We start from the raw sequence: 23,070 nt of genomic DNA on the forward strand, positions 1-23,070 counted from the left end.
ACCACTCCACTCCATCCACAATCGGACGGCATGGTTGAACGAATGAACCGGACCTTGATTAAATATCTCTCCAAGGTAGTGTCTGACCACCAAAGGGACTGGGACCGCTATTTGCCTTTATTCTTAATGGCATACCGTTCATCTGTCCACGAAACGACTGGCCAAACACCTGCCAGTGTCCTTTTTGGAAGGGAGTTACGACTACCTTGTGACCTCAAATTCGGCTGTAAACCAGGAGATGACTTGGCTGGAGAAGATTATGTTACCAACCTCCGAAGAAAGCTTAACGATATCCACGAGTCGGTTCGTCTGCATGCGCAGATTGCTAGTGACAGGATTAAAGAAAACTACGACATCAAGGCTACAGCAGGTAGTTACCAAACGGGAGATCTTGTTTGGTTGTATAATCCTCGCCGTCGCCGTGGACTATCACCTAAGTTCCAACAGAATTGGGAAGGACCCTATGAGATAGTGAAGAGGATTAACGACGTGATCTACCCAATTAAGAAAACTCCAAATGGGAAGCCGAAGGTAGTCGATTTTAATCACTTGGCTCCATTCGCCTGTGCAAATGAAGAGGAGGCGTGGGCCAGATTATTAAGAACTACTCCTTCCGAGCCCACATTCAAAGAGTTCATGAAGGAAGGTCCCCATGTTAACAGGAAATTTGGAGTGACGCAAGAAATCCGACGAGACCATTGAGTTGGAGGCAAGTTCTCATCCCGCAGGATAATCACGGAGCCCAATTTTATTTGACGATTACCCTTAAACCATTTGTGCCATGCTTTGAGTTCGTGGAGATACTACTGGTGCCATTTTTTTTCCAGATGTCCTGTTTGACCTATTAGGCGTGTTGCCACAGAGATAGGCAGTTAGTCGGTGTCTTAGAATGATCATATTCGGATAAGTTAGAGGGGTTATCGCCAATAAGAAAGTGTGCAGGAGTGAGTAGGAGCAAATCACTGATGTCAGAGGACAACGGTGTGAGGGGACAATAGTTAGGAACAGCTTCTATTTCATTAATAATGGTACTGAATTTCCCAGACGTAAACAAAGTGTTGCCAATAAATCGCTTCAAATGGCGTTTAAGAGATTTGACTGCGGCTTAGAGATAGGAGACCTTTTTGCGTAACCATGGAGGGCCTTTCGTCCAGAGGGTAGTTTGTATGAATTCTTCTGGGGTATACCTCTTAATAGAATATGGGAGGGATTTTCATGGATACGCACGTGTTTCCAGCCTTCTGTATTAGTTTTACTGTGTATCTAAGCGATTTTTTTTGCCACGAATGGTTTTAACGAGTATGATTCCGTATGAATCCAATGAAATGTAATATTGGAGTCTGTCCAAAAGTTAGCCTGATCAATATGATGATTTATGGAATGTATAAAATTAGCTGTAATGACTGTAGTAAAAAATATATTGGACAAACTAGACGCCCAATCAAAACTAGATTTAAGGAGCATTTAGCTCATGCACGGTTTGGTAGAGGAAAAATCTAATGTTGCCCAACATATTCTTATTGAAGAACATAAAATAATAGTAATAGTCTTAAATTAGTTAAGGAAGTTAGGAATAATTGTTTACTAGATAGTTTTGAAAGTTTATACATTTATAAAAATAAACAAGTTTTACTTAACAATGACAATGGTCCTATCTCTGGATGTTGTCAAGGTCCATTGAACATCAACTTTGTTGTCACTGAGCTATGTTCACTGAAGTTAATAACTATTAGTATAAATTACGTTTAGTTCCCTTTTAGGTTTAGTTCACTTCAGTCCCTAAAGAAGGCAACCTTGTTATCGAAAAGTGCTTCGGACAACTAAAGTGTCGTGTTTTGGCGTTGGGGTTTGAGCTATTTTGTTTGTTCAATGTCTTTGACTTTGTTTATGAATTCGATTGAATTTTTAACTGAAAAACTAGGTTGTTTAATTGGGAGGTTGTTGAATTAATTTGTCAACCATTTGGCTAGTTTATAAGCTGGTGACCCAATTGCAGAGACAATTGGTTGCATCGATTTACTTGGTTTATGTATCTTAAATAAACAAAGTTTACTTAGCAGTGAGAACGGTCCATTTCCCGGATCTCTGCTATTTAGTCTAGTTTAATTACTTTTGTTATTCTTGTCAAGGTCCATTGAACATCAACCTTTTTGTCACTTAGCCATGTTCACTGAACATTAACAGCTATTAGTATAAATTAGGATTAGTTCCCTTTTAGGTTTAGTTCACTTCAGTCCCTAAAGAAGGTAACTTTGTTACCGAAAAGTGCTTCGGACAACTAAAGTGTCGTGTTTTGGCGTTAGGGTTTGAGCTAGTTTGTTTGTTCTACTTTTACGGTGTAATATAAATTTGCAAAATAAAGCAATGAGACTAATTCTTGTATGTAGTAGATATACTAGTATTAGTATAATGTTAAGAGAAGTACGATGGCTAAATATCAGGGACCAATCGGAATATCTAACACTTGTCTTTATACACAAAATCAACCTTAAGTTGATGCCAAATTATTTTGATGATGGGTTAGTAGCATTTACCAAAATACATAATCATAATACAAGAAAAGAAAGGAACTGTATGTTACCTCAAGTCAATAATAAAAAGACACAAAACAATCTTTTTCAAAGGAGTGAGCAAATATAATGATCTCGGAAAAGACTTAAAAGAAGCTAACTAGTAAAATTTAAAAGGCAGCTTAAACTAGTGAATGTAAATAAATTATAGGATTGTAGTCACGTAAATATGTAGGACTGTTTCCGCATTTTTTTGTTATGTTTTTTTTAAGTTAGTTAAAGATAAATACGTATTACGAAATTGTATAGCTATTCTAAATAAAGCTATTATTATTATTATTTTTTATTATATGCATTTTATCTGTTATTATTTTAAGTCTGTGCATTATTGCTACATAAAGACTATCATCAATTTATCATTATTAAATTATTATTTTTTACCTACTCAGGCTTCAATTTTATAGAAAATGTATGTCAATAAGAGCGAAAGTTGAGCACGTGGCTTGTGTCAAGATTAGATAGCGAGTGATTGTACCTCGTACTTATTTGCAAATGTTTAGAATTATGCATAAACTGTGTTTGTACTTGTTTAACCTTTGAAGTCCTTTATTTTGTGTTGCTATTTTATTTAATAACTTTTTATTACGCAATAATGTTATCACCACACATGAAATGTAACCTAACCTATTAGGTGCTATTATTTCTACAACGACCAAGTTTCCTGTTTAATTATTGTTATAAACTGAGTGAAGTGATAAAGGATCCACAGTATTAATTGGTATCAACAACAGTCTGAAGTGGTGAAATATTTTAATATAATTTATAATCATTGCACAACTTTTTATTAAAATGGCAAAATTAGTTGAATCCTTTTCTGAAATTTTAACTCCATACAAGTCAATTATTGGACCAGTGGCCAGTGTATTAACAATTGCTCAGTTTTTTGCTGGTGCACTAATATGCAAAGATATAGCAGCACAAGGCAACACCGAAGGCTTTTCATCTATGCCATTTATTGGTGGCATAGTTATGTAAGTTGTTTATCTAAGAAAAGTAATCTATTGCATTTTATAAACTTTTGTTACTTCTTAACTGATAATATGCTTTTTCAATAGGTATATTATGCATCTTAATCAACTGTTAAAAATACCAGTTGTTTATAACATATGCAGTAAATGAACTGTCTTGTAATTTTAACAAAATCATATCAAATTTCTTATAACTTTTTGTATTTGCTTTCTTTACATGCTTGCTAATATTATGAGTTTTAGATTATTATTAAAGCTAAAGAAATATCGTGTTTTCTATATTTTCTTTTATGTACAGTATAACAGTATTAATTTTATCAATTTTATCATTGTTACTATACAATTAAAAAAGCAATATGCCCAATTATCAATAGTAAATTACAAAATTATTAATTAGTAGGGATGAACAAATTAACTTAGAAATTAATAAAAGGTGTTTTTAGAGGTGCTTTAATGTTGAAATATTCTATGATGTTAAATGATTCAAGTATGTTTGTGGTGAACTTGGCAGCTGTATTGTTGAATATAATTTACACATTCTTCTTCAATAAGTATTCCCGGTGTAAAAAGCAGGACATTCACCAGCCCATAATGTGGGGTACAATCCTAATGACTGTGATATTTGCATATACTTTTTGGGAGGAAGAAGAACTTATTGAGTATAGATACGGACTGATAGTAACAGTATTAATGTTGGGCCTGTTAGGAAGTCCATTAATAGAAGTGGTATGCTTATTTATATGATCCGAATATTGAAGTGTGGGACATTTATTTTGCTTTGATTCATAGCAATATTTATTTTTTTGTTTAGAGAGAAATAGTAAGAAAAAAAGATGCCTCTAGCATACCTTTGCCAATCACGTTCATGGCATGTATAGTAACCAGTTTGTGGCTTCTTTATGGATTTATACTAAAGAACGAATTTATGATCGTGAGTTGCTGTTTTGGTGTAGTGTATGTAATCTGTTATAATTTTATTAAATTTCAGATTCAAAATTTCATTGGGTTCTTTCTTTGTCTAATGCAGTTAACTTTGTATTGCATCTACAGATGCCCAGATATGAAAAAACAGAAAGAACTGTAATGATAATTGCAGACTACATATTAGCTTGTGATATAAAATATTCAAAACAATTAGTGATTATGAACATTTTCTTTGGTGAGGGAAAAATGATTTAAACATTGCAATTTTATAGTTTTACAAGAATTACTTTATAAAGAATCTATATTTCCAAATTACAATACATTAATGACATGTATGAAGTTCTTAAAATAAAAGATGCATATGGTATGTACTTACATCTATATCTGTATGCCAATTTTGTGTTAAGTTTTTTACAACATAAGTAAATGCATTTGATCCTAATTTATCAACTAACGTCTCTTAAATCCATACTTTTTGCGTTCATAGAATAAGTCAGTCTTAGAGCTACCCAAGTTAACAATCTTGGGACAACCATCTCGATCTTTTTCTTGAATTGTACATTCTTTACAATAATACGCATCAGATATGCCAGGGCCACCACATATAACACATCTTCCTTGATAAGAACCATAATTGCACTCGTCGCATATTCTAACTAGTGTACATGGTCTCACATATGAATCACATATCACACATTTGCCATCACATTTTTCACAAAGTCTTCCTATAGCAACTCCAGGTTGTTTACGGCAAAAGATTAAATCAGGATGATGTTTCGCCATTATAATTGAAATTTACAGCTTTAAAAATATGCAACTTTAATACGTACTATGCATGCATACGTTACCGTATAAATCTACGAAATAGAGCTCATCCAAATTAACTAATTAACCATTACGAAAATCAACTTTCTGTAAACATATAACCTAAAGCAAATTGACGCATGTAAATCATTCATCTTCTTATGAACTCTATGCTCACCATAACCATAGAAGGATAAACGGACAGATAAAAGGTAAATCATAGACCTACAAAAAGAATTTTAAACTCACAAAAGTAATCAGCGTTGCCAGACCTCCAGTTTTAGCAGATCTCCTGCTTTTTTGAAAATTCTCCTGTTCTCCTGTATTTCATGAAAGAGATAGCACTAGTCCGAAACCATACGCCATCTCCCTCACTTTTCGAGCCAAGAAATTATTACGACATACGGCTAAGGCACGCCATTAATATATGTCTATGAATGGACGTGCCTTAGCTCATAGACATTTAATAATGGACGTGCCTTAGCTCATAGACATATAATAATGGACGTGCCTTGCTCATAATTATTAATAATTAAAAAGTACGTTTACAGAAGTTTGAGAAAAATATACTTATTTATTCTTAATAAGCTGGGATTCAACGTAACTAGTATATTAATTACTGTATACTAAATATTTATCCATATAATTGTACAGAACTTTACACATGTTCGTATCTATTATTCGCATGTATGTGTGATAAATTCTGGAGAGGGTACAAACAGGCCTGTACGTTACGTCGCCGACAAAGTGAGCCCTTTCCTAACCACTTTTGATCTCGCCTCTGTTGCAGAGAAGCCACGAAGAGCAACAGACGCAAGTCATTACAAAAACTTATATGTATTTTCTTTTATACTTTTGGTTAACGATGCATTTACGAAAGAATAGTTTTTAAACAAAATAAAAGTGTTATACAGTCCACTTATTGATCAACAATCATACAATAATTTAAGAAATTATCGAGAATAAAGTTTTATTTACAACTAATTTTTGCAGTAGAATTAGTATTCTTCACAAATTTTAAAAGTCTAAACGCTGACGAAGGAGTAATGCCTGGTATTCTACTGGCAGCTGCAATCTAAAAGGAAATCTTATTTTACATGGCGGCGTAAAATCGTGTGATCTAAATTTTTGTGGAATCGCTACGGGTTTGTTACTCGATGAATAAATTTCAAAACAAAGTAATCTTTCCATCGTAATTCAATTTCTAAAAGGTACAAATCACAAAAAGATATAACAGGTCAATTGAAAAGTCCCCGGCCTAAAATAGTAAAACACATTTTTTTTGCAAAATTCGTTTTTTTTATTCAACAATTCCCTTCAAGGGTGATACACTGATTATAGCGATCCTCCCAATTATCAATAGTAAATTACAAAATTATTAATTAGTAGGGATGAACAAATTAACTTAGAAGTTAATAAAAGGTGTTTTTAGAGGTGCTTTAATGTTGAAATATTCTATGATGTTAAATGATTCAAGTATGTTTGTGGTGAACTTGGCAGCTGTATTGTTGAATATAATTTACACATTCTTCTTCAATAAGTATTCCCGGTGTAAAAAGCAGGACATTCACCAGCCCATAATGTGGGGTACAATCCTAATGACTGTGATATTTGCATATACTTTTTGGGAGGAAGAAGAACTTATTGAGTATAGATACGGACTGATAGTAACAGTATTAATGTTGGGCCTGTTAGGAAGTCCATTAATAGAAGTGGTATGCTTATTTATATGATCCGAATATTGAAGTGTGGGACATTTATTTTGCTTTGATTCATAGCAATATTTATTTTTTTGTTTAGAGAGAAATAGTAAGAAAAAAAGATGCCTCTAGCATACCTTTGCCAATCACGTTCATGGCATGTATAGTAACCAGTTTGTGGCTTCTTTATGGATTTATACTAAAGAACGAATTTATGATCGTGAGTTGCTGTTTTGGTGTAGTGTATGTAATCTGTTATAATTTTATTAAATTTCAGATTCAAAATTTCATTGGGTTCTTTCTTTGTCTAATGCAGTTAACTTTGTATTGCATCTACAGATGCCCAGATATGAAAAAACAGAAAGAACTGTAATGATAATTGCAGACTACATATTAGCTTGTGATATAAAATATTCAAAACAATTAGTGATTATGAACATTTTCTTTGGTGAGGGAAAAATGATTTAAACNAAGGTTAGGACTAACTGAAAATCATATGGATTTAGTTCTGGTGCCGCCACCTATGTGTCAGGCCGGGGACTTTTCAATTGACCCTAGTATTCTTGGATCAGTTTTTTAAATGAAACTTTGAAATCACTTGGGAACATAATACACTGTGTCAATATTACTATTGCCATTTTAAGTACATAATAATATCCATAATACTGAGGGCTATTTAAAAATGTCACGAAAACACAAGATTTACGTAGTTTCGCTTAATTGCTACAATTCAGTAAGATCAGGCGAGCGAGACGCACATTTATATCGAGCGTCTCAATAATTTGTGAGATGTACGCCGTGATTTGATGAAAAAAAAACGGGATTTTTTGATTTTTTTTCACTATTTGTTTAATTTAGTTAAGTTAAGCCCACGGTTTTACATATCCACATAGTGAAATTATCTTTGATTATGACTTTTTGGCAACAAAAACCTGGCATACTACCCTTTTCTTTCAGACATAGGTGTGTAAGAAGTGAGTAAATTGGTAGAATATATTTTTATTATTTCGTGTAACTGACTCTACGAACCTTGAATAATGCTTTTGTCTTCCGATCGAGAGGCATTTATCGAACCTCGAGTGCTAGACCAAACATACCTATTCGAAAACGGAGCCAATGTATGTAATTGATTAAGATATATTTCCTTTGATATTTCTGCATACATTAACGATTAAAGTTTCTTTGTCGAAACCTTGAAATTCAATCAATGTCTTTCTATCGTGACTGTTCTAATTGAAAAGTGTTTTGTGCCAAAGTGTTTATTCACAAACTAGGTGAGTTGTCTCACAGAGTAGAGGAAAAGGTGGTAATGTGGCCCCTGCAGATATATTGGCCCCCTTCAATATTTTAATGTTTGAACAACGCCATTTAGTATGTTTTATGCGCTACAGGATGTTCGCGGCATGATACGTATTTAGTACCTTATAAATCCACCAGAGCCTGTCACGTTCGATTGCCATTCGAACCAGTTGAAAGTCGTTACCGGTAAAACATTAAAGTACTGTGATTTTAATTCGGTAATTGTTTATAAATAGAATGTTTTGGCTATTGTGTTCGGACATTGGATACGTTGAACTGTTCTTAATAAATACAAAATTAGACTTGTAATAATTATTTTTGGTACGTTTGTTTAAATATTCTCAATAGTTGTAATTTGGCCCCCTCACATTGGTTATATTATGGTCCCGGGGGCCACATTCAGCAGTGGCTCTGAAAGTGACGAAGACGCAGTGAATACCGATTATGTCAAGTCGTTTACAAACGTGGTTCCTGAAAACGCGAACGTGCCATGTATGTTCTGCGAAACCATTTATTGCAATGACAGACCTGGAGAGCCATGGGTACAGTGTCAAGGTTGCGATTTAGGGGCTCATGTAGCCTGTGAAGGTTCTGAAAGTGACCATTATATTTGTGATTTTTGCCGTTAATTTTTAATTGTGCCCAGGGGATCACATAACCATCACATGATCTCAAGATACCAAATTTGAATAACTTAAGAATAAATAATATTTTTGCTATCCTGTACGCGTTTCATTTATTCCATAGTCAGACATGTATAGACAAATAAATAAGAAGTTCTATAATGTATCTTTAAGGTTTGTCACTCCTATATTTTTTAAATAAAACTTAAAAAACAAAGTAGGGGGCCACATAACCACCTAATTTATTTATTTTAGTAATTAATATTTGATTAATTATTATAATTGCGTTATACTTAATTATATTTTGTTTTGTTGTGTCTTGGAGTACATCGCGCGTTTATCCCTTCGTACTCTGCGTGTTAAGAGTCGGTACTATGCGAGTCTTCCCTTAGTACCTAAGTGAGGTTACAGTACCTTGTGCGCTTTTCCCCTGGTACCTGTTTGTACGTTTTACTGTTTACCATGGTAGATAAACTCTGCATGTCATTTCTAGGAGGTATTTTGCGCGTTTTTCCCTTAATACGGATGAATAGAAAATTTGACACAACCACCATGCAGATAATCTAACATTCAAATGATAGTTTATTGATTTATCTATTTAATGATTTCACATTCATACATACATTACTCTATTTCGATACTGTTATTTATTTGGATCAATTCATTAGTTGAGGTAAATTGGTTGCTCAGGTTGTTTTGTATTTTTTTTCAAAATTGGTCTTGATCATATTTCGTCCGGGAAGTGTTATTTTTTTAAGCATTAATTTATAACTATATTACGTTGTAAGTATATTTGTTTTTTTTTTTAATTCAATGGATTTTGTTTCTTCTTTTGTTTTCTTTCAAACAGATACCGCCTGGACTAAATAGTATATGATACTTAAACCTAATACGCTCTTAATCAACTACCGATTTTGTGCTTTGACGCTATTTTTTTTATTGTTCCCTTATTTTTCAATACAAAATACCCGAACATTCGGATTCAGTGTACCAAAAAAATTAGAATCAATTAAAATTGAGGCTTAGAACGAGTTGGTCGCTCGGTAAATAACCGGATTTTTTTGGCAGTCTCACTCGCCTGTTATGTCTTCAATCGAATGATCCCGAAACTTCTACTAATTCCGCGAAAATGTAGACTAATCGATTTTACGCCGGCATGTGGATTATATTATATTAATTTGAAAAAAGTACAACGTACCGTCTGAGGTTGTATAAAAGACAGTTTTTCCCTTTCTTCCATACTTATATTTAAGCTATCAGAATTGTAGTCTATATTGTCTGGAATTATCAAACGTTCATTTCTATGCAAGTCTTCAACCTGCTCAGCTTGATTTTTTATAGCGTTCTCGTACGCCGCTTCGATTTTTAATCTGTTTTCCAAGGAATCGTTTCCAACTAGTACTTTTAATTCAGGAATACAGGCAGCTAATTTCCTTATGGTAATTTCTTCTCTATTAAAATCTAACATTTCAAAGGCACTAAATGTGAATATTAAAATAGAAATTAGACACAACAAAATGCTTTTAAATTATTCAATAAATTTTATTTAAATATATAGGATATTATTTCAACCTTTCAACCTCCTAAGTATTTATCAGGAAGTAATTCATTTTACTAATAATAGTATTGGAGTAAAATGAATTACTTGCGATTGTCAAAAGAAATTTTATAGGAAAATAATAAGGCGGATCCATAGTCAACGATACCCTTTTCTCTGCAAAATAATGATGCTAAGTTACAACAGGAAAAAGACAACACGAACGTAGTAAGTGTTGTTGTGATTGTGTATTTAAGTTGGCAGCCAAGGGTGCTTTAAACTACACTTTTATCAATAGTAAGTAGATACTTGCTTGTGCAATTAAAAATACAACGTATGCGCGAAATTTTTTCTTTCCCGCTGTTCCTACAGTTCACGTTTCGTACCCGTATAGAGCCGTGCTCCAGATATGTTTAACAATCCTTTTCGAATTTCTAAATGAATCTTTTGCAAGCATAGAAGTAACTTCTTTTTATTGAAGGCGACTCGACCCTGCGGTATCCTTTGTTTTATATCGCTGTTACTCCTTCGATACTGAATTATTTGACTTCCCACATACCAAAAATCAGCAACTTCTAATTTTTCGTCTCCTATTTCCAAATGCTAATACTGCTGAATCATCTGTATTGCATAGGGTACACCCCATTTTCGATACTTTTGGGTTACGATTTTCGCGACAATTTGCTACTTATTTATGAAATTAAAATAAGGTTTCAGCAGAATCTTCATACGCCTTTTGGTTTTTGAGATACAGGGTGGAATTGAAAAGTTTCACCTTTGAGGCACCCCCCTCCCTAGTTATCTTTAAACTTATCGAAGATCTTATAACGTACAATTTTTCACATAAAATCTAGTGGTTTACTTAGATGTTCTCTATCATCTTCCGTTTTTTACTATAGTTATGATGCAAGCATATATTTTGTTAAAGCAAAGGCCCATCATGCTTTCCACATGGTTCTAACTACACTTTTTACAATTATTCAAGAGAGCGCCTTCTATGGTAAACGTTGCTGTAAATTCCAAGTCAATTATCATCAATCTAAAATATCCGTTTCTTGGAAATGTTAACACAAAATATTTGTACGATTTTGACAATATATATTTATATATTACAGGAGATTTTTATAAGAGGTGTTACTTATGTACTTGGAACCCTCGATATTTATAATATTATTGAAAAATTAATACACGCGATGTGTCTACCGAATATTCCCGACTTTTACCGAATATATATATAATATATGCTTTCATTTAATATTCTTTTGATTCAACTTTTTTAAAGAAAAAGGAACGGAATGTATTATTATATTATACATCATAATAGTTATTCATATATGACAGTTCCTCATACAAATGTTTGACAGACACATCGCGCAGTGTTTTCTATCTCGAAAACATCAAATGTGTATTAGGTAAAAATTTGATTTAGAAGTAGATATAAAAATAAAAAACAATTGTGTTTTTATGAAACCACAATGAAAATGAAACTTTTCGGATTGTAGGCATTTAATTGTAAATTTTCGGAAAATTATTCGATTTAGGGTATTAAAATTAAAATCGCGTTCTTAATCTTATCTTAATGATTGAAAAATGGGAATAATAATGGGAAGTCAATAGCAGAAAAGATATCCAACTGTAAATTTTAATTTCAATCTGCGTATAAGAGTACGGAATACATAATAAATGCAATCATTCACATGATAGACGCGTGTTAAAAGCTGAGAACAATATTTATTTAAATTATTGAATCATTTTGTACTTCAGTGATTCTATCAATAAGTTCATCTTCGCTTTTCACAGTCTATAAATGTGACTGTCATGCATTTGCACGAATAAGTGAGAATATAAATGCTATACGGTCAGCGAGCCATGAGCGCCGCCATATTGACCTTGGCTGCTCTGCCGAGCGCCTCTCAGTTTTACCCCTACTCTGCGGCTGGCTGTAAATTACCAAGTTACCAGTGCTTAGAACTTTTGGTAATCATTAATAATATAATTAAAACATTCATATCTTTTTTTTATCAATCACTGCCATCCACTTGCATGAAAATGTAAAATGTTTTTTTCAGGCAATGTAGCATATTAGTGGTATTATAAAGTTGCATCTTTGGACTAAGTGAGATAATTTTTAATTTTATCGATGTAGAAAACTCTATTACATGTCCTGATAGAAAAATCTAAGTTTTGTTCAAAAGTGTATTTAGAACCTTATGGAATTCATAGGCCAATTACTGCTGTCTGCCGATGCTTTTGTTAAAGATTGGCATCATTAATAATTGGAGAAACAGTGGGAGTAGTCTGCGCGTGAGATTATCTCTTACGTTGTAGTATCATGCTCCAAATAATGTTAAGACTAAATAAATAATACGTTGCATGCAACAGGCTATGCAACACTTCTTTGTCGAAACCACCAATAAAAATTAATTCGCGACAGAAAATCAGTTTGAAGTAAGGCTCACTGCAAATGATAAAGATGCAGCTAATGCTTTTTTAAAATTCGCCACACAGTCATATGAAAGGAGCCAACTTTCCTTGCTATTTCCCATACACTACTTTGGGGGTTGTCTTCTATGAACTTTTTCGTCTTCAACAGTGGTGATATGGTTCGAATGTCAACGTTCACAACCCTCAAAAGTGTTTGGTGTACATTTGCCGGTTTCTCGCAGTCTATATACCGCATTTAAAATGGTTTGGGGGTGTGAAAGTCTTCGCTGAAGATATCGATAGTAGTACAACTCCATTGTTACATTAATGTTCTATACACACTGGCCGTACATCAGAATCATATCACAAAGTTTTGACGTACTAAACGCCATTGTAATAACAGTGAGTGGCACACTAACCTAATTGAGAATCAGTGATTGACAACGTTAAAAGGATAAATATAACCACAGCCGTCTCTACTTACAAGCCGTACTGAAGGTTTACTTGGCAACACTGTGGGAGTCCCAGGATTTCCCAGCCAATGAGAGTTACAACTGACACACTAATTGTTGTGTTTCTTTCGTTGATATATAATATTTTAATTTTAGCGGAAATATCGTACAATAAGGATGCTTATAGTGTGTATTAGTAGTTAATAGTTTTGGATACAGTTTTTAATTTAAGAAGGTAATATTAACTATTAAGTGAAAGAAGTGAAAATGTTTTAGGTCAGATTGTGTCAGTTCTTAGTTGCAATTCAAATTATAAATCATCTTTAAAATGTAAGTACATATGTACATATTTTTATTCCCAAAAAAAATGATGAAATGCGAAAAAATGTATAAGTGCTATATCTCGCAAAAATTGGACTCCATGAAAATATTCTGCAGTTTACATACATCACTTTAACGAAGGTGATAAAAAACAGTTAAAAAAGTATCCACTGCCGGTAATGTTTTGAATGTGCTTTTAATACACCCTAAATTACCAGAGAATGATGAAACAGAAATTTAAATTGTTAAAAATTCTCCCTTAAACATAAGTCACTTTATTGAAATTTTAGATTTAGATGACTCCTTAAAAATTTACATTTCAGGATATGCAGTTCATTCTGCTCTAAAAAAGATAACTTGCAACAATTGTGTTTCGCTCATAATAAACAATAAAGGCTCTTGCGTTGGAGATATTTATTTTGATTATTTACAAAGGGGAGGACCTTCTGTTCCTACTGATAATATTAGTTTAGTTAAATAATAACAAAAATCTGCAGACACAATGTTTACGGGCTGTACACCAAGAACCAATTTTAGCAAAAATTAACTGTTTTCAAAAATATGTAGTTGTGGAAATTATTATAAAGATATACTCTACCAAATTTTATCTTCTTTTGCTAATGTTTTGCTTAATGATTACGTTAAAATTATAAATTATAGAAAGCAAGAGTCCCGCCACTCCAATTCCAATTCAGCTGACTGTAAGACAGCAACAATTCGTAAATTAGAAAACTTCAAATTTAATTAATTTTTTCTAATGGGATGGCAGGGCTATTGGCGAACCCCAAAAAAAAAGGTAACGCGCCTTGGCAATACTCAATGGTGGTGTGGAAATCTGCCTTGATAAAATTAGAATTATCGAGATGAAATTCATATAGGTACCTATCAATGTTTACCTAATCTATTGTTTTTTTTTTCTTAATACCTACATGTTGAAGTGTATTTTAAATACGTCACATACTATCAGTGATGAACAAATGTTAGTTATTTAATTATTTTAATTAATTTTTATCGTAATGGGTGTCTAAAAATCATGTGTAACGACATGTAGTAATTACAACTAAGACTCGCAGAATAGGACTCTCACATTGAAGCAATGCGCTGTTGCCAAACTTCTCAGCATGGCTTGTATTAGAGACGGCTGTGATATAACATAACATCGTGAGTCACAGTTAATCTAATGTGACAAACAACAAACAATCCATGAATAAATACAAAAACAACGACGCTGTTGATTGAAGGCGACGTTTTCTAGAAGAAGGTGAACTTTCAGACATACAAAAATTTACTTAATTTTCATGTCTCATAGTGCCCTATTACTTCCTGCAAGCTCGGCATTTATTTCTGTTACATCCTGTATGATATTTGGCATGCTTTTAAATTATAAAAATTTTGTTAAAATAATTGCGCCCGATAGTTTTTCACACTCATGTCGACTCATCCTAGACTATTTGTATAATACCTTACTTCTTTCAAATTTCGAGATAGAAAATTATTATAACGAATGTGATTATCAACAAAAATTAAATAAAGAACAACATACCTCCTTTGTTGGTGATTTGTTAATCCCGGAATTTTTAGAAGGGTTCCCCATTGAGAAGAAGCTTTATTTATATCTTTTAACAATTGTATACCATTTTGCAATGCGTTTTCCATTGTTTTTGTTTTGCTATATCTTTCTTGAGATACACAACCCATCTTATATCCTTTTTCAGTCAGTCTAAGATCAGCATTGTCTGGTCGAAGATATAATCTGAACTCCGCTCTGCTAGTAAACATTCTGTACGGTTCTGCAGTTCCTAAAGTGGTTAGATCATCAACTAATACTCCTATATATCCTTCACTACGACTAATAACGAGAGGGTCTTTATGTAGAACCTAAAACACAGCAAAGAAACCTCAATTTACCTATCAATTGAACATCTGAACAAATCTACGTCAATTAAATACGCATATTTATTTACACATTTTCTTAAAAGACTATCCAAAACAATTTTCATTCAATAAAAATATAGTAATCTAAGAGAATCTTTAACCGAATGCAACATAGTTTTGGAGTTACCTTTGCAGCTGCATTTATCCCTGCTAATATCCCTTGGGCAGCAGCCTCTTCATAACCAGTTGTCCCATTAATTTGGCCAGCTAAGAATAGTCCATTAACCCTCTTCAGTTCCAGACTAGTTTTTAATTCTCTAGGATCAACGTATTCATATTCAACACCATATCCTTAAATCAAAATCAATAAGTTACAATTTTGTATTGTAGAACAACTGCAACATAATAATTTTTTATAGAAATTAAAAAAAACTGAACAGTTCATGTAAATTAAGAACCTTTACTTACAATATTTAGATTAGATAATAAAACATTATTATTGTCGAAAAATGTATCTATCGTTATAAAAAAGACGCTTTCCAAAAATTATTTTAGGAGAATATATTCTTAGAATAACCCAGCGAATGACTTCATAAGTCAATCTTTAAAAGATATGTTTATTTGTGTAAAATTACTGCTAATTAGACCTGTTTTTTAATTAGTAGTATATATAGTAGTGTTACATACAATAACTAGTAAGGCGAGTCAAAAACTAACCTTAATTAGCGAAATACTAATACACATGAATAAAAATGCTTCATTACTTTTCAACATAATCCATGCTCCCCACATTCAATGTATGAGAAAAAAATTTCGTGCTTGACTGCATCAAAATTTTCACTTCGTCGTCCGTACTACCAAGAGTTTCGGGATCCAAGGATACAGGGTTTGTCCGGAAAGTAATAGAACTGATTTCCTTCCGCCGCGACTGCATTTCGGAGCGTGCGCGCACCGACTGGATTAGGTAGACAGCATTCCTAGCTAACGAACGAGCGGCTGGTGAGTTGTCTCCGAGCTTCTGGAGAGTCAGAACAGGCTTTTTCGCGCGACGTGTTTCTGTGAGTGGTGCAAGCCGAAAATGCAGCGTTCGTTAGAGCAGAGGTACGCGATTAAATTCTTTGTGAAACTCGGTAGATCTGCGACAGAGACGTTTGATACGATCAAGCAGGCTTACCCAGATGTTGCTTTAGCAAGAAGTGGTGTGTTTCGGTGGCACCAGGTCTTTTCAGAGGGGCGGGAAGAGGTCGCCGATGAAGACCGTGCTGGAAGAACTTCGACTTCGACAAACGCCGACAATGTGACTCGTGTGCGCGAAGTTTTGAACTCAGACCGTCGACTAAGTATTAGTTTAATTGTCCAGATATTAAATTTACCAAAATTTGTGGTTCATGACATTGTGACGGAGCATTTGAACATGGGTGAAAGTGACCCCCAATTTTTGAATAACGTAATCACAGGTGACGAGTCACGGATCTTTGAGTATGATCCCGAGACAAAGAGGCAATCTTCCGAGTGGCACACGCCGGCGTCTCCTCGCCCAAAAAAGGAAAGAATGAGTAAATTCAAAGTGAAAAGGATGCTCATTGTCCTTTTTGACATGAAAGGCATCGTCCACCATGAATTTGTTCCTCCTGGACAAACCATCAATGCCAAGTTTTACGTGAAAGTGCTCAAGAGACTCAAACGAAGGGTCAATCGGGTCCGACAAGACATCGCAGCCGACTGGAAGTTGCACCACGACAACGCCCCGGCTCACACCGCCTTTCTTGTGGACAGCTACCTGACCAAGGCCGGCATCCCAACACTTCCGCAGCCGCCCTACAGCCCAGATGGGCCCCCCCCCCGGACTTATTTTTGTTTGCTCGCCTGAAAAGGCCGATGAAAGGCAAGCATTTTGAGACGACAGAGGGGATCCAAGCAGCATGCACCGCGGCTCTTATGGCTATTCCGGAGAATGCCTTCCGTGACGCCTTCAATGCTTGGAAATCGCGCTGGCAGCGCTGCATCGACACAGAAGAAGCCTATTTTGAAAGTTTTTAAAGAATTGTAACGATTGGCTCAATATTTTTTTTTAAATCGACTCAGTCCTATTACTTTCCGGATAAACTCTGTATGAATCACTTAGAGCGAGGTATGACAAGCACTCGAAATGCAGATTTGAGATTTTTTCGACCGCTTCGGCGTTTGAACTATATGGCGGGTTTCAAATAGTTCTAGTTCTGAAGCAGATTACAATATATCTCATTGTTCACTTTTGTTCATTGGTTATACTTGTCACGCCATTTTTGAATTTCCTGTGTCTCTCATACACTTGCTGTAATGATAAACAACTATTTTCGTTCAGCAGACGATCAGACATGTAGCCAGGTCTGACTATCACGAACGCAAGCCGGATAACCGCATCCGACAAAGTAGAGCCACAATTTACAAACTCCCTTTGAAGTTCTGTGGAGCTCGAGAGACTTATATACTCAAAAATGTGTATGTGCTCGCGGTTCACGAGCTTCCCTTCACCTTTCAAACGCCGATGTATGCTTACAAAACAATATCAAGGGTGGCAGCAATTTCCTATCCTGTTTCTTTACTTATAATATAACTAAAGCTGCCCTACTCATTATTTACTTACCAATGTGCATTTTTCCACGTTCGACATACTTTCACTAAATTACTGCAAACACGAAAATCCTTATGTTCTAAATATTCCACATAACGTGGAGATTTTATAAACCGAATGTAAAGCGATTAATTCCCTAATTTATGGCTAAGGCGATTAATATTCATATTTGGGTTTAAACACGACTACGGAAATTATTACATTTTATGACCACCCATGCCGGGGTGTTACCAAATTTACAATAATTTATTCGTTCTGGTTGTTTGCATTCTCTTTATGAGATAAACAGTTTCTTTTCGCCTAGACTTTATTACACAATTTTAATCCTAATTATTAGCTAGGTTAGTGTAATTTTAAAATAATTTTCTCTGGCAATACAATGCAAGGCAACAAACACAATCATCATTTTTAAATAATACATTTTGCGTCAATTTTGGAGCTCCAACCAGCTGTTATCTGGTTAATATTCAATCACGAGTAAGATCCAGTTATCTGTAGACAGGTTATAGGAAAGAGAAAGAAATTCCTCTCGCGTGGTAACTTAGGCGCTAGGAATGTTCGGGGTTGTAAATGGTAAAAAACAGGTTGCCAAGAATATGGGTCTTTGCATTGGAGAATGTATTTGCAGCTTAGATAGAAGACCGGAATTCAGATAATCAAAAATCGAGCATATACTTCGTTTACTTTCTTCTAACTGAAGGTCACAGTTTGATCCGCGCAAAGTAGAAAAGAACAGCACTAGGCCAGAATAGGAAGGAGACAACTCTCGGCCAAACTCTTAACCGGTGAGGAGCGTATAATCCGTACAGTACTGCACGGAAAAATTGACTATTTTATCCACTACAATTGCATTGCTCAAATGTGCTATTATTGGTACCATTTACTACTGAAAATATCAACGAGATGTTTATTTATATTTGAAGACATACTGAAGGCTTTAACGTTTCTTTTCGACTCGCACTACTATTCATGATTGAACAGAATTTTTGGCAGGTACTGTATGAAAAAGTACGTTTAATGAACAAGAGTCGAGAGAATAATGAGTTTTTTTCCCCCTACCTACGATTTTGCCGGCGCGCATCCAAGACATTGGAAGGGGCACATCGTTAAAGAAAGAAAAGAAGTATACAAGTGATGAGTTTTTGTGTGATACTCCTTCGGTTTGAAATTATACGAATTTAGCAGTATTATTTTATATCAGAAATCGATCCAATTCTTATGAAGAAGCACGCAAGCGTTCTTCCACACCTTTTGATTGCATGATTCAATTTAGTACCAGTGCCAGAAAAATCACCCTATCTTTCCTGGTTTTTTACGTAAGTTCCAAGACCCATAGTTTAGTTAGCAACCAAAAATATTGTTATTTTTTTTAAATACCTTTTTATTCTATATATTCCGTGTGAACAATTTGTTTTATACTTTCTTTGTATTAAAAATTGTTTGAAAAATTAAATTTAAAGGAATTGTTTGTAAATAGGTATGCAAATCATCGTACACTACAGCATAAGAAATTACTGATACTAACTACGTAATACTACTTTGCCCTGTGCTGACAGCACTCATAATTTCTTTTATATACAATATTCTGTTCCGCGTAAAGCAACATTTGTCTATTAAAAACATTAGGTTCGGCAGCGCTTGAAGCCACTGACAAAAATTCATGGCTGAAAATCAGTTTCAAGTAAGGCTTGCACTTGTTTCAAATGATAAGGATGCAGCAACTGTTCCTCACACGAGAGTTGTTTGTCATGCGCGTCGTATCGATAGCAACAGATATATATTATATTGAACAAACGATAGCGATATCGGATAGTGTACAAATACTGGTCTAGATAGCCGCGCAAAGATGACAGCAATGTTATTCTAATATTTTGCACATTCTAATAGTTGCGCTAGTTGCGAAATGATCATCGGTAAAAAAAACCTAACTGATATTTACCAGGTCGCAATATTTCTGCTTTCTCTAAACCAGGAATTGCCCTTATTAAATCAACTTGCAATTCTTCAGGTAGAGTCACTGACAAACCATTGGGATATACTATGTTGCAATTTAACCCCTCTGGCTCTAACCAAATCTGATGACTTCTCCCACTGAATTTAAGAACCTTTGCCTCAATGCTTGGACAGTAACGCGGACTGTTACTTTCTGATTTGATATGGTTATTAAGATGTAAGTTTTCCTTCACAATTCTATCCACTACAGGTGTTGTATGAGTTATGTAGCATAACAGCTGATTTTCTGGCTTAAATAGAAAAATATGTAGACAAGTACCATAGCACAATATCAAATCATACCTTTATCCAGACACGTTCATTCATGAAAGAAAATGGAACAGGTGGATTATCTCCTTTTTGAACATCGCAAACACTGTAATCAATTGTATTAGCTTTCAATCTAGGGGGAGTTCCGGTTCTAAGATACCCAGTTTGTAAACCAAGAGATTCTAAAGTATTTCCCAAGCCTATAAAATTTAGAAATACAAGTAATTATTAACTCATTCAAGAATACAGTAGCTGCTACAACGTAAACTGTACTTTTAATTTATTTTAAAGAAAACGATTTACCTCAAACTTATTTGGTACCTATTTATAATTATCTTCATTATTAAACTATTTCGTTTTTTAAATAACCTCTACGAACAGTAATATAGAAAAATTGATGCTGTGATAAACATCCAGGATCAGAGACGAAACGACTTCTAAAGAAGCTCGTCACTCGTGCTAGCGAAATGTTAGGAAGCAACTCCAACGCACGACGGCTTTTAGACCCGAATCAGAACAGCATTAGTTCACCTACTGGCCGCGAAAGCCTTTATCAACATAGAAGAAATTACACATACCTACCTACAGCAGACTGATCACCCATTCGTCCAGCAGGTATAACTTTTAAGCCAATATTTATGTGAGCTTTTAAAAATGTTCCTGTTGTTATGATAACAGTTTTTGACTTAATTTTAGTTCCATCAGCTAAAAATAAATAAAACAATGACGGATAACACTAACGCCCACAAAGAAACAAGAAGAAATCATATTAGAACATGAATAGTGACATACATTACGAGTCAGAAAACCTAAAAAACTTGTTCTCGGGAACGTAAATAACGATATAGGACATAAACGTTATTTCCGCCAGAAAAAATAAAATATTTACAAATATGTGAAACAGAACCAAACCTAACCTTCATCTAACCTAATTAGGGGGGGGGGGAACGTTAATACAACACATCCTGACCGATGTCAGTTTGTGTTTAGAGGTTAGCTAGGTTATGGGGAGTATGTTCTCCCTTCCCTGGATCCAATCTTCTCAAATACAGTACTTGTTGCCGTACTTTTACGATGAGTTCTGATCAGTGTCGTTACCTATAAACTATTTACCTACATAAAAATTCTTTACACCTCCCCCTACCCGCCATTTTAGGCGATTTGCATGCCTTTTTCTAGGTTCCTAGTAAGCACAAATACTCCCAAACTCTTTAGAATTTTCTAAGCAGTGACAAAAAGTACACTTCAATGGGGGATTCCCTCCCCAACATTTGTAAATTTTCCTATTTTTTTATATTATTCAATTCTCTTGCATTTCATTTTCTATATGTGAAACTTTTGTGGGTACTAAAGTAATGCAGAATCAAAATAGTAACCACTTGAGAGTATCACTGATTAAAAATAAGAATAAATACAGTAAATTACCTAAAATCACACCAACACAACTTGTTTCAATCTTGTTATTGTCAGTAATTGTAACATTTTCTACTATAAGATCTTCCACAGAAGCAACGAGAATATCTAGGTTTGAGTAATTATTTAATAAATCCTTTTGTAAATGATTTTTGTACAAGTTACGGTCAATTTGTGCTCTTAAACCCCACACAGCTGGGCCCTTACGTTTATTTAATACCTAAAAATTAACAAACTGAATGAAAGTATGTTATTTATATACCAAAATTACAAATTAACTTTGTACTGAATTCCTGATAAATCGCAAATTCTAGGACAAACACCATCTAAAGCGTCAACTTCTCTCATCAGGTGTCCTTTACCGATTCCTCCAAATGCTGGATTACATGACATTTCACCTGCAATGCTAATCTAAATCACATTAATTTATCAAGGAAAATGGTGAAAAAGAAGATAAAACATTATCTATGACATAAACTCTAAACTAAAATGCTTTAGTCTGATCAGACCAGTATGTCTCTATTACACAATTATTTTCGTGACATATCAGCCACAAAGTTTATAACTAATAAGACTACAAATACAGATTGATTTTATTAGACGCAGCAGGCTACAATTGATCTTAGAACAAAAAATCGTATACTATCTCTAACTAAAACTTGTGTATTATTTACTTAATTAAATATACAATGTCTCTTACTATACCAATTTTTAATTTAAACTACATTCATACTTAATACCTATGCAAGGAAGATATAGTAAATTAACATGCATTTTTCGGTTTTTGGTTGTTTAATAACAATTAAAAAAAATACCTATTGTTTCCATTTTATGTGTAATGAGTAAAGTGTAAGCCCCCATTCTTGAGGAAGCTGAACATGCTTCCGTGCCAGCATGTCCTCCTCCAACAACAACTACATCATACTCTTTCTTGGTACAAAGCAACCTAACATTTCTGGAATATGTTTTTGATGTGAATTTATTAAAAGTTCGAAGAGATACAATCGCATCAGTCAACATCTCCTTAAAGCACTTTTACATCTTTTTCAGTAAGCTAGGGCCCGAAATTCTGAAAGCAGCAAAGGAGCAAACGAGCAGTGTAAGAAAGTTTCCCATATACCCTCGAATTTGTTACATACGTAGATACAAAATTAATTAATATGATATGATTGATATTTATGTATGTATGTTAAATTATAGGTTAAGCCACAGATTCGAGATATATTTATCGCCCATAGACATATATAAACGTCCAGTAGTAGACCACATGCAACCCCGATAGAT

General features: G+C 34.2%; 4 protein-coding genes across 9 annotated transcripts; 2 read left to right on the top strand and 2 right to left on the bottom strand.

The window, feature by feature from the left end:
- The first annotated feature begins 2,980 nt into the window (after nt 1-2,980).
- On the top strand, nt 2,981-4,833 carry LOC108744499 (sugar transporter SWEET1). Its single transcript, XM_018480301.2, has 4 exons — nt 2,981-3,541; nt 3,982-4,264; nt 4,350-4,469; nt 4,527-4,833. The coding sequence occupies exons 1-4, from the start codon at nt 3,360-3,362 to the stop codon at nt 4,620-4,622; spliced, it is 681 nt and encodes a 226-aa protein (XP_018335803.1). The 5' UTR covers nt 2,981-3,359; the 3' UTR covers nt 4,623-4,833.
- On the bottom strand, nt 4,746-5,346 carry LOC108744500 (PHD finger-like domain-containing protein 5A). Its single transcript, XM_018480302.2, has one exon. The coding sequence runs from the start codon at nt 5,243-5,245 to the stop codon at nt 4,913-4,915; it is 333 nt and encodes a 110-aa protein (XP_018335804.1). The 5' UTR covers nt 5,246-5,346; the 3' UTR covers nt 4,746-4,912.
- LOC108744487 (protein MTO1 homolog, mitochondrial) lies at nt 5,254-22,999 on the bottom strand. 6 transcript variants are annotated; one of them, XM_025973152.1, is made up of 10 exons: nt 22,602-22,998; nt 22,066-22,184; nt 21,799-22,006; nt 20,956-21,078; nt 20,407-20,573; nt 20,051-20,354; nt 15,685-15,848; nt 15,166-15,500; nt 10,087-10,366; nt 6,220-6,341 (listed from the first exon to the last, which is right to left on the bottom strand). In XM_025973152.1, the coding sequence occupies exons 1-10, from the start codon at nt 22,804-22,806 to the stop codon at nt 6,237-6,239; spliced, it is 2,010 nt and encodes a 669-aa protein (XP_025828937.1). In that variant the 5' UTR covers nt 22,807-22,998; the 3' UTR covers nt 6,220-6,236. The 6 variants fall into 6 exon arrangements, with proteins under 6 accessions (XP_025828941.1, XP_025828937.1, XP_025828940.1 ...); XM_025973155.1 differs by having other exon boundaries at nt 22,066-22,197; nt 22,602-22,691; XM_025973154.1 differs by having other exon boundaries at nt 22,066-22,192; nt 22,602-22,689.
- Nucleotides 6,655-7,430, top strand: LOC112904036 (sugar transporter SWEET1-like). Its single transcript, XM_025973158.1, has 3 exons — nt 6,655-6,981; nt 7,067-7,186; nt 7,244-7,430. The coding sequence occupies exons 1-3, from the start codon at nt 6,709-6,711 to the stop codon at nt 7,337-7,339; spliced, it is 489 nt and encodes a 162-aa protein (XP_025828943.1). The 5' UTR covers nt 6,655-6,708; the 3' UTR covers nt 7,340-7,430.
- Nucleotides 23,000-23,070: the final 71 nt, after the last annotated feature.

Source organism: Agrilus planipennis, unplaced genomic scaffold (genome assembly GCF_000699045.2).
Source record: "Agrilus planipennis isolate EAB-ADULT unplaced genomic scaffold, Apla_2.0 scaffold33, whole genome shotgun sequence".
Taxonomy (NCBI): domain Eukaryota; kingdom Metazoa; phylum Arthropoda; class Insecta; order Coleoptera; family Buprestidae; genus Agrilus; species Agrilus planipennis.

Excerpts from the sequence above, each read along its gene's own strand:
- LOC108744499 (XM_018480301.2), top strand. The coding sequence starts at position 3,360 with ATGGCAAAATTAGTTGAATCCTTTTCTGAAATTTTAACTCCATACAAG. Across the intron at positions 4,265-4,349 it reads GAAGTCCATTAATAGAAGTG|AGAGAAATAGTAAGAAAAAA; the intron begins GTATGCTTATTT and ends TTTTTTGTTTAG. Across the intron at positions 4,470-4,526 it reads TAAAGAACGAATTTATGATC|ATTCAAAATTTCATTGGGTT; the intron begins GTGAGTTGCTGT and ends ATTAAATTTCAG.
- LOC108744500 (XM_018480302.2), bottom strand. The coding sequence starts at position 5,245 with ATGGCGAAACATCATCCTGATTTAATCTTTTGCCGTAAACAACCTGGA.
- LOC112904036 (XM_025973158.1), top strand. The coding sequence starts at position 6,709 with ATGTTGAAATATTCTATGATGTTAAATGATTCAAGTATGTTTGTGGTG. Across the intron at positions 6,982-7,066 it reads GAAGTCCATTAATAGAAGTG|AGAGAAATAGTAAGAAAAAA; the intron begins GTATGCTTATTT and ends TTTTTTGTTTAG. Across the intron at positions 7,187-7,243 it reads TAAAGAACGAATTTATGATC|ATTCAAAATTTCATTGGGTT; the intron begins GTGAGTTGCTGT and ends ATTAAATTTCAG.
- LOC108744487 (XM_025973152.1), bottom strand. The coding sequence starts at position 22,806 with ATGTTGACTGATGCGATTGTATCTCTTCGAACTTTTAATAAATTCACA. Across the intron at positions 20,355-20,406 it reads ATGAACGTGTCTGGATAAAG|CCAGAAAATCAGCTGTTATG; the intron begins GTATGATTTGAT and ends TTTCTATTTAAG. Across the intron at positions 6,342-10,086 it reads CTTTTATACAACCTCAGACG|ATTGCAGCTGCCAGTAGAAT; the intron begins GTACGTTGTACT and ends ATTTCCTTTTAG.